The 12,173-nt window shown below is 41.7% G+C and overlaps 1 protein-coding gene across 1 annotated transcript; it reads right to left on the bottom strand.

The window, feature by feature from the left end:
- Window positions 1-295: 295 nt before the first annotated feature.
- Window positions 296-11,625, bottom strand: LOC120051172 (insulin-induced gene 1 protein-like). Its single transcript, XM_038997892.1, has 6 exons — window positions 11,420-11,625; window positions 10,872-11,219; window positions 9,875-9,999; window positions 8,629-8,795; window positions 4,800-4,899; window positions 296-2,615 (listed from the first exon to the last, which is right to left on the bottom strand). Exons 2-6 carry the CDS (start codon window positions 11,203-11,205, stop codon window positions 2,586-2,588), a joined length of 756 nt encoding a protein of 251 aa, XP_038853820.1. The 5' UTR covers window positions 11,206-11,219; window positions 11,420-11,625; the 3' UTR covers window positions 296-2,585.
- Window positions 11,626-12,173: the final 548 nt, after the last annotated feature.

The raw sequence follows: 12,173 nt of genomic DNA, 5'->3' as shown, positions 1-12,173 counted from the left end.
GTAGGACGCTTTCAACACCTTGTAGGGCCCATGCCCCGACGAATTGAGGCTGTTCTGAGGGCAAAAAGGGGGTGCAACTCAATATTAGTACGTTTAAAAAAAAAAATGTCACATTTGCATACCTTGTCTGTATCAATTACATTTTCCGATGGTAACGTTACCAAAGGGGTAAACTCTCATACAAATACTGCATGCATTGGGCTCAAAAGATTAGTGCACACAAAACATATTGTATCTGTCTAGTTTCCTTCCGCTAAGATATGTGGGCGCAACAAAGTAGAAGCACACACATCACTAGGAGTATCTTTTTATTTTTCCACTTGGATTCAAGGTAATACAAATTATACACAGCTGACATAAAAGAAACACACACACTCACTCACACTCTCTACATATTGAAATAATAGGTGCTTCAACCACCCCAATAATAAAGCTATCTTTTCTCCCAGCAGCACACCTGGACTGCTTGCCAAATGGAACCTTATTCCCTATATAGTGCACTACTTTTGACCAGGGCCATAAGGGCGCTGTTCAATAGTGCACTACATAGACGGGTTGTTTGTTTAGCAACAAAACCGACGAGTGCGCAACTATGGGGCAAAGCAGATTGGGTTGGCTTATGTTGTTGACAACATGTAAACTATATTTCTTCTACAATGTTTATTGAAAACAGAAATATATTTGCACAATGAGCACTTGTCGTCTCTGAAGTACACCGTTACAGTTGTTGGTTAGCTAGCTAGTATATTTTGGCCATATTAGCACTGACATGAAATCAATCAAAACACGTATTAAAGAACAATATAAAAAGAGCTGAAACGAGCCACTTACGATTCCCCACATGGCAGTTTGTCATTTGCGCTAGCAATCTGGTCATCCAAAATCAAAACAACACGCTGACTTCTGCCCCATGGAAGTGCCCACGTCATTTTTGTGACGTTGTCAGTTAACCCACCAATAGGGAATAGGGTGTCATCTGGGACAAACGCCTGAATTTGAGCAGATTCAAACCGAACCAGGTGTACCAAGCAACCACTTTGCGATCTATACGCCACCAAATGTTTTAAATAATAAATACATCCGTCTTCCCATTTACAAATGTTGAACTACTACGAGATTTTACAAACGGTTTGACACAATGTTTTTTTGTATTCTCCTCACGGTGAGAATAGTCATTGGTATACAGTCTAAGAAGGCAAGTAATCTCTGACACTTTTTATTTCTTTTTTTACAAACACTGCTGTTATTGCTAATTTTCTGCTAATTTTCTATATCCACACTGCATATAATTCCAGAGTTTCACCTCTTAACCATTTACAGAAATAATAAATACGGAAGAGTAATCGGCTCAGGTATATATGTGATTGCACTTTTATTCCTCTAGACCCCCAACTAATCGAACTAAATAGGTATAGTGTGGTAATACCTGTGATTATAAAGGGAAGAGATTATACATGTAAGCGATATATAATTATATACAAGTAATACAACTGAACTGGTATGGTAGTGACAAAAGCACTCAATTGTATAATACAAAGGCAATCACAGATTGCAAATCCTCTAGGCCGTAATAAAAATGTCCTGTCTCTCTCCTTCTCTTAATGTATGTTCCCAAACTTTAATGCCTGGCCTGGAAAACTTTAAATGGAAAATCAACCATTCATATACTAATTTGAGGGTTCATAGGTCAAGTCCAGGTGGCACACCATGTCCAGGAAGTCAGCCAAAAGGTGAGCTTTCACACCAGATCATATTCAGGTGCCTTTTTTTATCATTACTTATTTTACTGCAACTATGAATATGCTAACTTATTGTAGCATCATAGTATATTCGTTCAAAACATGGTCACATCATTTGCGATCTCATGTATTTGGTTTGGGAGTTATAGGTGTTGGCATTCTAATTTCTCAGATAAATACTTATTTTGGTGAATTACATACAATATTGGGAACATACAATACATGTCATCAGTGACATACTGCTGGTCGCGTCAGACATTTTTGCACAGCTCTGAAACATTTCCCTTTTATGATAATTTTGTACTCGGGCATAACAAAAAAGCAAACATTTCCACCTTTTTTCCTCGTCTTTTCTGTTAAGACCTCCACACGCACGTGTTCTGTTAAGACCTCCACACATCCACACGCACGCGTGCACTCACACACCAGCAAAAAGCAAATAGTTCACTCTGAAACCAGTTCACTTTTCATTTCGAAGAACTGGAAGGTAAAATACTGTCCTGCCATAGTGAGTGAGGAGCTAGTGGCTAGAAGCTAGCCTAATGCTATTTGGACCCTAACACGGATAGCCTAGTGGCTAACTTATAACCTCATGCTATCTGGACCCGAACAGGGATGGGGAAAGGTATTTTGGCCACCAAGAGGTGCAGAAGTCATGGCACATTAGGTAAAGGAGATTCTGGCTAGCTCTTTGTTATAATGCACAGAAAAGTAGTCAAAAAAAATAAGAGAGTCTGTTTTCTTTCAAACTGAAATGTCTCTCCCCATGATGTCGGACTTGGTTCCATTATGCTGGTTCTCCGTATTGGTTGCCGTTCTTCTCGCTCCTCTTCAGCTGATCTCTGTTCAGTCGTTGTGCAGTTTCTCGACACCACCCTGAAGGGAGAGAGGGGAAACCCCATGTTCAAATATCATGTACAATGTCTCAATCAATAAAAGCGTCTTCTAAATGGCATATATTATAAGCCAGGTGGTTCGAGCCCTGAATACTGATTGGCTGAAAGTCATGGTATATCAGACCGTATACCAGGGGTATGACAAAACAAAACAATTTACTGTTCTAATTATGTCGGTAAGCAGTTCATAATAGCAATAAGGCACCTCTGGGGTTTGTGGTATAAGACCAATATACCATTGCTAAGGGCTGTATCCAGGTAATCTGCGTTGCCTGTATATTGGCCATATTCCACACCTTATTGCCTAATTGTACACTGAGTGCACAAAACCATTAGGAACACCTTCCTAATATTGAGTTGCACCACCTTTTGCCCTCAGAACAGCCTCAATTCGTTGTGGCATGGCCCCTACAAGGTGTCGAAAGCATTCCACAGGGATGCTGGCCCATGTTGACTCCAATGCTTCCCACAGTTGTGTCAAGTTGGCTGGATGTCTTTTGGGTGGTGGTCTATTCTTGACACACACAGGAAACTGTTGAGCGTGAAAAACCCAGCAGCGTTGCAGTTCTTAACACACTCAAACTTGTGCGCCTGGCACCTACTACCATATCCCATTCAAAAGCACTTAAATATGTTATGTTGCCCATTCACTGTCTGAATGGCACACATACACAATCCATGTCTCAATTGTCAAGGCTTAAAAATCCTTCTTTAACTGGTCTCCTCCCCTTCAACTACACTGATTTAAGTGGATTTAACAGGTGACATCAATAAGGGATCATGGTCAGTCTGTCACGGAAAGAGCATGTTCCTAATGTTTTGTCCACTCAGTGTAGATGCTATTTTATTCTGAATTTTGACCACTAAAATGCCGTTTTATTCTATCTTGGAAAATATAGGAGGTATAGTGGTGATGTCTGCGTCCCAAAGGGCACCCTACACCCTACTTTTGATCAGGGTGCCATTTGGGACACAGACATACTGTTACGACTAACTCCCATGGTGCTGCCCTTCAACCTTTCCTTGTTATGGGTCCTTGCAATCCGGGCGTTCCGTTTTGTACACTCAGTGTATCATCCACAATGGGGATTAGATTAGAACATTATTGATGACTTTTACCTAAGGCTCAGTTCTGAGTCCTTTACTGTAGACTATAGGACTATTCTAAAGTGGATCATGGGGTCCTATGTATAGGCATAGCTGTGAGAAGATTCTCCTACGTTGGGGTTGTAGTAAAAATGTGATATTCCGTCCTCTAGGGCTCCCTTAACTGTATACAGTCTGGAAGAAAAAGTGCTCCCTCTCACTTCCCCGTTCCTCTCGATTTAGAACATCCCGTCAGAGCACTCACTCACGTGCTAAGCATATGTGGAACATACATCCCAAAACTTAGAACAGGGGCTCTGTTCAGTTAATTTATTTGGCCTTATACAACCAGTTATATACAGTATAACTGGCTCCATAAACAGTTATAGGCTACTGATGAAGGACTAAAGGAACAGCACATTGCTTTTAGCACTTTCAATAATGTTATTTATTAAGACAATATTTCAGCCATTTCAAACTTTCGGAAGCACAAAAAGCTGGGTGGAGCCATTTTTATTTTATTTTGTGTGTCATATCAAAAAGTATTAGTCAGCGTCTCAACAGTTCAATCGCTGGTTTATCGAGAGACATGAAGACGCAAGTTTGAAAAGACTGAATGAAAGTTAAACAGTCTTAATTCATCTCACAGAGAGAGAGAGAGAGAGCGCAATCAAGAGTGAGAAAAAAACGAAAGGAAGAGCAAGCAAGGGCTCGTGCCAACTGCCAACATTTCAAACCCCATCAAACAAACACAACAAGCTGCAAATGACCCTTTGATACACATTTGGCTCTAGGACTGGCTCTAGGACTGGCTCGCTACTGTGAAAAACAAAACAACCTGCTCAATCTGTTTTCACACTTTTTAAATCGAGTCAAACTGAATAACGGACATGACCGTGAAGAATTCTACACAGAATAAGGGCAGACTTCGGGCGTACACCTGATAGAGGCATTATAGCCGACACTGTGGTGTCAGGCCTTTTCTCTCACAAAAGTTTGTACCACATAAACATGTCAATGTGTTAACGTGCTTACAATCCAGAAGAATTTGACTAAGAAAAGAGGGGGCAGGACTTACCATGGCTAGCTGGCGTCCTATGTTTCCTACAGTCACTCCTCCCGAGAAGAATATGCATGGAAGCCAAGAGCGCACATACAAAAAGTCTGGATACGTGTATCTACAAGAGAGGGAGGAAAAAAACATAGGAGTAAATGAAATATCTGCCCCATTAGTCAAATTTAGCCTTAAATAAGACACGTCGAGTCCTAAAACAGGAATGGCAAGTTAAACACAGATCTCGGGAAGGGGGAAAAGCAGCATTATTCAAGTTTGGTAAAAATATAAAATCATCTTGCCTCTCCATCTCATCTCTCTCTCTCTTCCCTTTACTCAACAGAAGCTGCGGAGGCCCTTTTGAACTCAGCTCTTTGTAAGTCCCTCACTGAAGCAACAGAGTGCTCCTCCTTCCCAGGACATTTCTGAAGAGGTTCCACAGAGGCAGGTAGGAGGGCCAATAATTGGGCGTAGAGGCACGGGGGACTCCAAAATAATTGCTTTCATTTCATCTGTCAGATCCTCTTTGATGGAATCAGGTGACTGGGACCAGTTCCAGAAAATATACTTAAATACGTAATTCACAAAGGAGATATACATCTTTTCTTAAAAAGACACCTCATTTGATTCACTGGCCATTCTCAAACCTTAAGGTAAGTAATGATACCATAATGTCCACGAAAAGGTAGGTGTTGTTGCAAACCGTGCCAATATCCTCCAAATACTGGCTTTGAGGGTATTATCACTTTTATACAACGGGTTACCAACATATTCAAATAATGATTGACATATTTTGATTAATTTATTCATACTATTTAATCCTTCCACAAGATATAGTCCCGACACAAATCTAAGGTTGCTGTTCTGTATCTATGGACGCGACCCAGTCGTTCGTTCTAAATGTTCCATTGCCATACTGGCTGGCAACGTTCTTATGCCTTGCTTGCTACCTAGCCAACTACGGCTAACTTACAGTCAAGTCAAAAAGTGCTGACAGAATAACAGCAAAGTAGCTGCATTTGCATAAGCTGTTTTCTAGTGAATTTTTTTGGATACGTCCATAAAAATGAGCCAATGAGGCGCGATTTCACCTGGCATAGAAAATGTGCTCACTCGTCAGGACAATGTTGTTCAGAGGAGCTAGCCAACAACACAGTCATAGTAACACAATCACTTCAAACTAAAGCTGGAAAGACTGCAAATTAGATGTGTCAATTGACATTTTCTGTATATATCCATAAAAATGATGCCAGCTGATTCATGATTGACTCTGCCTGTCTCATCCTGACACGTTCATTACTATAGGTCAGCAGGAGATCGAATTTAAATATTGAAACAATGTTGCAAATGTCAGGAAGACAGACAGCAAGGTTTATACAAATCTCCGCTGTTGAAAACTAAATGTTAGTCTAATAGAAATGTGAGATAATGTCTTGATGCATTTTATAGTGGAGATCAAGTTTATAAATTGCCTGGCTGGGCTGATGAGACAATGGATTTCGCAGTCAGATGGAACAGAGTAAATCGGCTAAATCTATGACATTAAAATGCCTGTGGCAACTTGTGGAATAGACACCGGCTGGAATGCGGTTTTAATCAATCAGCATTCAGGATTAGACCCACCCGTTGTATAATAACATAATAATATGGTCCTGTGTAGCTCAGTTGGTAGAGCATGGCACTTGCAACGTCGGGAATATGGGTTCATTCCCTATTGGTGCCACCCATATGAAAAATGTATTCTTTGAATAAGAGAGTCTCCTAAACGGCATTTATTATTATTATCTCACCAAAATATCCTATCCATGCATTTTTGACAGTTCGTGCTGCATTGTCAATCTGATGTCTGCATTGGCCGTGCAGCATTTACGGTGATACGGCCTCTGCAGAAGTCAGAACATTCAAACTTACTGCGCTTCGCAGAGCTGTTGTGAAGGAAATTGTCAAGGAAGTGGGTTTCCGTGTTTATATACAGGACCTTTCGCCCCCCCACCTACCATTAACCAATCATTTCAATGAGGAGCTACAGTTGAAGTCAGAAGTTTACAAACTTAGGTTGGAGTCATTAAAACTCGTTTTTCAACCACTCCACAAATTTCTTGTAAACAAACTATAGTTTTGGAAGTCGGTTAGGACATCTACTTTGTGCATGACACAAGTACATTTTTCCAACAATTGTTTACAGACAGATTATTTCACTTATAATTCTCTGTATCACAATTCCAGTGGGTCAGAAGTTTACATACACGAAGTTGACTGTGCCTTTAAACAGCGTGGAAAATTCCAGAAAATGATGTCATGGCTTTAGAAGCTTCTGATAAATGATGTCAATTAGCCTGAGTCAATTGGAGGTGTACCTGTGGATGTATTTCAAGGCCTACCTTCAAACTCAGTGCCTCTTTGCTTAACATCATGGGAAAATCTAAAGAAATCAGTCAAGACCTCAGAAAAGAAATTGTAGACATCCACAAGTCTGGTTCATCCTTGGGAGCAATTTCCAGATGCCTGAAGGTACCACGTTCATCTGTACAAAAAAATAGTATGCAAGAATAAACACCATGGGACCACACAGCCATCATACCACTCAGGGAGGAGACGCGTTCTGTCTCCTAGAGATGAACGTACTTTGGTGCGAGAAGTGCAAATCAATCCCAGAACAGCAAAGGACCTTGTGAAGATGCTGGAGGAAACAGGTACAAAAGTATCTATATCCAGAGTAAAACGAGTCCTATATCGACATAACCTGAAAGGCCGCCCAGCAAGGAAGAATCAACTGCTCCAAAACCTCCATAAAAAAGCCAGACTACCGTTTGCAACTGCACATGGGGACAAAGATTGTACTTTTTGGAGAAATTTCCTCTGGTCTGATGAAACAAAAATAGAACTGTTTGGCCATAATGACCAACGTTATGTTTGGAGGAAAAAGGGGGAGGCTTGTAAGCCGAGGAACACCATCCCAACCGTGAAGCACGGGGGTGGCAGCATCATGTTGTGGGGGTGCTTTGCTGCAGGAGGGACTGCTGCACTTCACAAAATAGATGGCATCATGAGGGAGGAAAATGATGTGGATATATTGAAGCAACAGCTCAAGACATCAGTCAGGAAGTTAAAGCTTGGTCGCAAATGGGTCTTCCAAATGGACAATGACCCCAACCATACTTCCAAAGTTGTGGCAAAATGGCTTAAGGACAACAAAGTCAAGGTATTGGAGTGGCCATTATAAAGCCCTGACCCCAATCCTATAGAAAATTTATGGGAAGAACTGAAAAAGCGCGTGCGAGCAAGGAGGCCTACAAACCTGACTCAGTTACACCAGCTCTGTCAGGAGGAATGGGCCAAAATTCACCCAACTTATTGTGGGAAGCTTGTGGAAGGCTACCCAAAACCTTTGACCTAAGTTAAACAATTTAAAGGCAATGCTACCAAATACTAATTGAGTGTATGTAAACTTCTGACCCACTGGGAATGTGATGAAGGAAATAAAAGCTGAATTAAATCATTCTCTCTACAATTATTCTGACATTTCACATTCTTAAAATAAAGTGGTGATCCTAACTGACCTAAAACAGGGAATTTTTACAAGGATTAAAATGTCAGGAATTGTGAAACTGAGTTTAAATGTATTTGGCTAAGGTGCATGTAAACTTCTGACTTCAACTGTATATACGGAGCCCTCTGCATTGTTACAACATTTGGGAGGTGCACAGCGATGCAGCACAGAGCTCAATTTGGTCTCTGCGTGGCTCCGTAATTGCGTCACACCCTCCACACAGAGTCTCTGACCACATTTTCGGATCAAGCATAAATTGGCTCTTAGAGTAAAATGGAAAAATAAAAGCGGGATTTGACTTACTGATATACACCGTTGTAGACCAGCAGCTGTGTGATAACGGTGGCAAGGAATGCCGTCCCAATGCCCAGGCCGAAGCCACTCCTCGAGCGGTCAAACGTCCACCATAGTCCCAGGGACAGGGCAGCCAGGGTCAGGGACAGCTGGACATTATTGGCAAAGTCTAGTTTCTGTGAGATGGAGCAGTTAAGTGCAAAATACGACTATTTGTTTGCATAGGTTCCAATCGAGCTTACTGCCCTTTGACCCACAACCTCTCCCTATCTGTGATCCTCTCTCAGTAAAAAAATCCCTTAAAATATGTTTAAAAAAAGATTGTATTTGTTTGACTGTTGCATCAAAGCGTTAGTGTGGGTGGCACAAGCAGTGTATGTTTTGAAGCAACTAAGTTCCATACATACCTAGAAAGTATGTCAAGGAGTCAAAACAAGCAGGAATGCAGTTGGGACTTCCACCCACTGTCCCACTGACACTAGATTAATTGCCTTCAAGGCCGTAAAAGTAGCAAAACGACAATGGAGTGTACAGTGCCGCCTCTTCCTATACGCAGACTACATGCTGCGCGTTTGGCCCAGAGGTCGCTTGGGGGCCCTCGACCTAAAACAAGGAACTCCATCTGGGTCTCAACTTATAAAAATTTGGTGGTGCATCAGCAGTTTCCCACTTGCTATGCCAGTCTCTCAATTGCTAGGTAAGGTAGTCTAGCCAGCTATCTAAACCTTGCAGTAGGCCTAATCATCACCAAATTAACGACCGGGCATGCAGGGCATGTGCTCAGGGGCCCTGACCTCCAGGGGCCCCCATTGATTTTTTTGTTGTTGTCCATCTCACACAGATATCATATGAACATGGAATACGTAATGGCCAAATGTGAAGAATTGCAGAAAATGTCCTTTAAAACTGCAACACATTCTATACACCCCATGGAAAAATGTGTAGAATTGCAGGAAATACATTTGTGCACAAAAAAAATAAACAAGATCCATTGCCAAGAGGGGGCATTAAAACGTTTTGCCTGCAAGGTGGGGGGGCCTCCCGACCAAATCTTGCTTATGGCCCCCAAAAAGGAGTGTATATCAAACTAATCACAGAATGTTACTCATCTATGTATTACACATTAATTAGTCCACAACATCCTTGTTTAAGCTCTGGACGTGATAAACATCACTGGTGTGAATATGTGCCAGTCCGTCTCTAGATTGGAGATAACATGAGAGTGCACATTGTGACATTGTTATAGAAAGGATACAGCACTGGCGTGGTTGATGCCAACAAATACTGCAATGCATCTCATGACACTGGCCCATTCCCTTTTGAACTTGTGGGGCTCTCCTAGATGGCTGTCGATGCAGGGGTATAGCAGGCCAACAACAGCTGCAGAAAGGACATTTGAGTTAGTACATCACTGAATAGCCTACATAAAACAACATGAGCCAGTTTGATTTGTAAGGGCTTGAACATTTTGAATTTCTTTGAGTTTCAATTTGGGGGTAGAAAATGGCAGAAATGAAACAAACATGATTGCTTTCTAGTTTCACTTTCAGGCACACATGATTATTTCTCTCTTATCAGTCCTTGCACAAACATGTCTGCAACCGACTGATAAAAGATAAGGCTGGAACATTGTAGTCTATCACTGAAATAAAAACGTTGGATCAATTGTCTCCAACATTTTTTACATTCGTATTTATTTTCAGTGTGAACCATTGTAGCCTACTTCTCAAGAACATGGACGGGTTGGTGGTGAAAATAATGTATTTAATTCTGACTACACAGTGCACACGACTAACTTGTTTCTCTTTTTCGATAGTGGCATGTTCGAAGCAACAGCCAATTATGGACCGCCTCCACAGCTCACCCGTTATGAAAGCAGCCAATGAAAACACAGCACACCCTTAATGACTCTCTGTCCGGCTGTTTCTAGGGAAGCCTATTGGAGCATTGGAGGGCAATATAAATACTACTGTATGTTTTTTCCAGACAAAACACTCATCATTATATGGCCTCGTGGCTGCGAGAACACTTACATAATAGATAATAACAATGATAATGATGGAAAAAAACTATAAATGATTATGTAGTCCAGGTTATAGTTGGTAGCCAATAATGGCATCATGAAACACACAAGCTCCCCCCTAAAAGCCCAATTCACATTCCTTTCTCCAAATTAGAAGTAGGCCTACATAGCAAACTCATTCATTCAAACAGAATGATAAACTATAGGTTTTAGAAAAGTAACAACTCACCAGCTGCCGTGCCGCAGCAAGGGGGAATCCACCACGCCGATGAAAACAAAGTTGCCATCACCTCTTCGGGAAACAAAGTCACATTTCTTTGAACCTGTAGCAAGTTGAGCACCAATGCAAGAAATACTCCCACGGTGAAAAGGACGAGACCCCGTCTGATTAAGTTTGCTGTTTGCACACTGTGCAGCGATCCGTATACATTGCTAAGCACTGATGTGATAATTGACATCATTTCTTCAGCCTTCGATGCGACCCAGTTTTCCCTATAATAATTCTTAGATTCCACCCTCGATGTACAGGAGCGTCTCCAGCAGTGTTCTTCTAGTCTTGGCATTTGGCACTTCGGCGCTGGAGAACAACAGATGCGTTATTAGATTGTAGCTAACACAGGTATGCCTCATTAAATTGCATCTAATCCAAGACTGTTGATGTCTAGAGCAGACTGACCTTTGTAGCCCATGCTTTTCTCAAGCTGATTTGCCACAATCTCACTATGATTAGCCTATCAATTGACAATAGCAAAGCAGATATAATTGATCTATTCTTACCTTGATCTCCAGACGTTCACACTGGCTGATCGAGCGAGACCCGACTTTGTTCATCCGACAATGCTGTGCGTTTCGCTGCTCTCAGACTGTTATCACCGTGTTTGGTCACATCATCGTTTGGGTGAGAGAGAAAAAGCTTCTATATCATTCCTAACAGCAGACCTCATAGCAGAGACAGGCTTCCTCTGCAGAAAACAATCACAGCTGTGTCGGGTGAGTAGTGTCGGCCAATGGGAGCGAGGCGGGTGATATGACGCGACGACACCCCACCGCCCCCTCGTTCAGGACAGCCACAAGAGTCTGGCGCTTGCGTTCGTGCTGTCTGTGTGCATTCGTGGAAGGGTGGAGTAGGATACGTAAACCAGTGATTTACTTCAAACAAAGTGAGCAAACATACAATTGAAAACGAAACAAACTTATTCAAAAGTCATTCCGATTAAGCAGGTTGTACATTTTACACAGGTCTACTTCAACAGGCAGGCCCAGTTAGTGTTCTAGTTCTTATAGGCCCAACATAAAATCGAATTCTGGCAGGTGGTCTTTTAAAGACCCACTCCAGTACAAATCTTCCAGGCAGATTGGTAAAAACCAGGTCAGCCAGACACTGGAGAATTTGCCGTGTCCAAATATACACTTGAGTATACCAAACATTAGGGACACCGTCATAATATTGAGTTGCACCCTACCCCCTTTTGCCCTTAGAATATCCTCAATTCGGCTGTACGTGGCCTCTACAAAGTGTGAAAGCGTTCCA

This window comes from Salvelinus namaycush, chromosome 7 (genome assembly GCF_016432855.1).
Source record: "Salvelinus namaycush isolate Seneca chromosome 7, SaNama_1.0, whole genome shotgun sequence".
Taxonomy (NCBI): Eukaryota; Metazoa; Chordata; class Actinopteri; order Salmoniformes; family Salmonidae; genus Salvelinus; species Salvelinus namaycush.
Note: the sequence above shows the minus strand (reverse complement) of the source record. Positions and strands in the feature narration are given on the sequence as shown.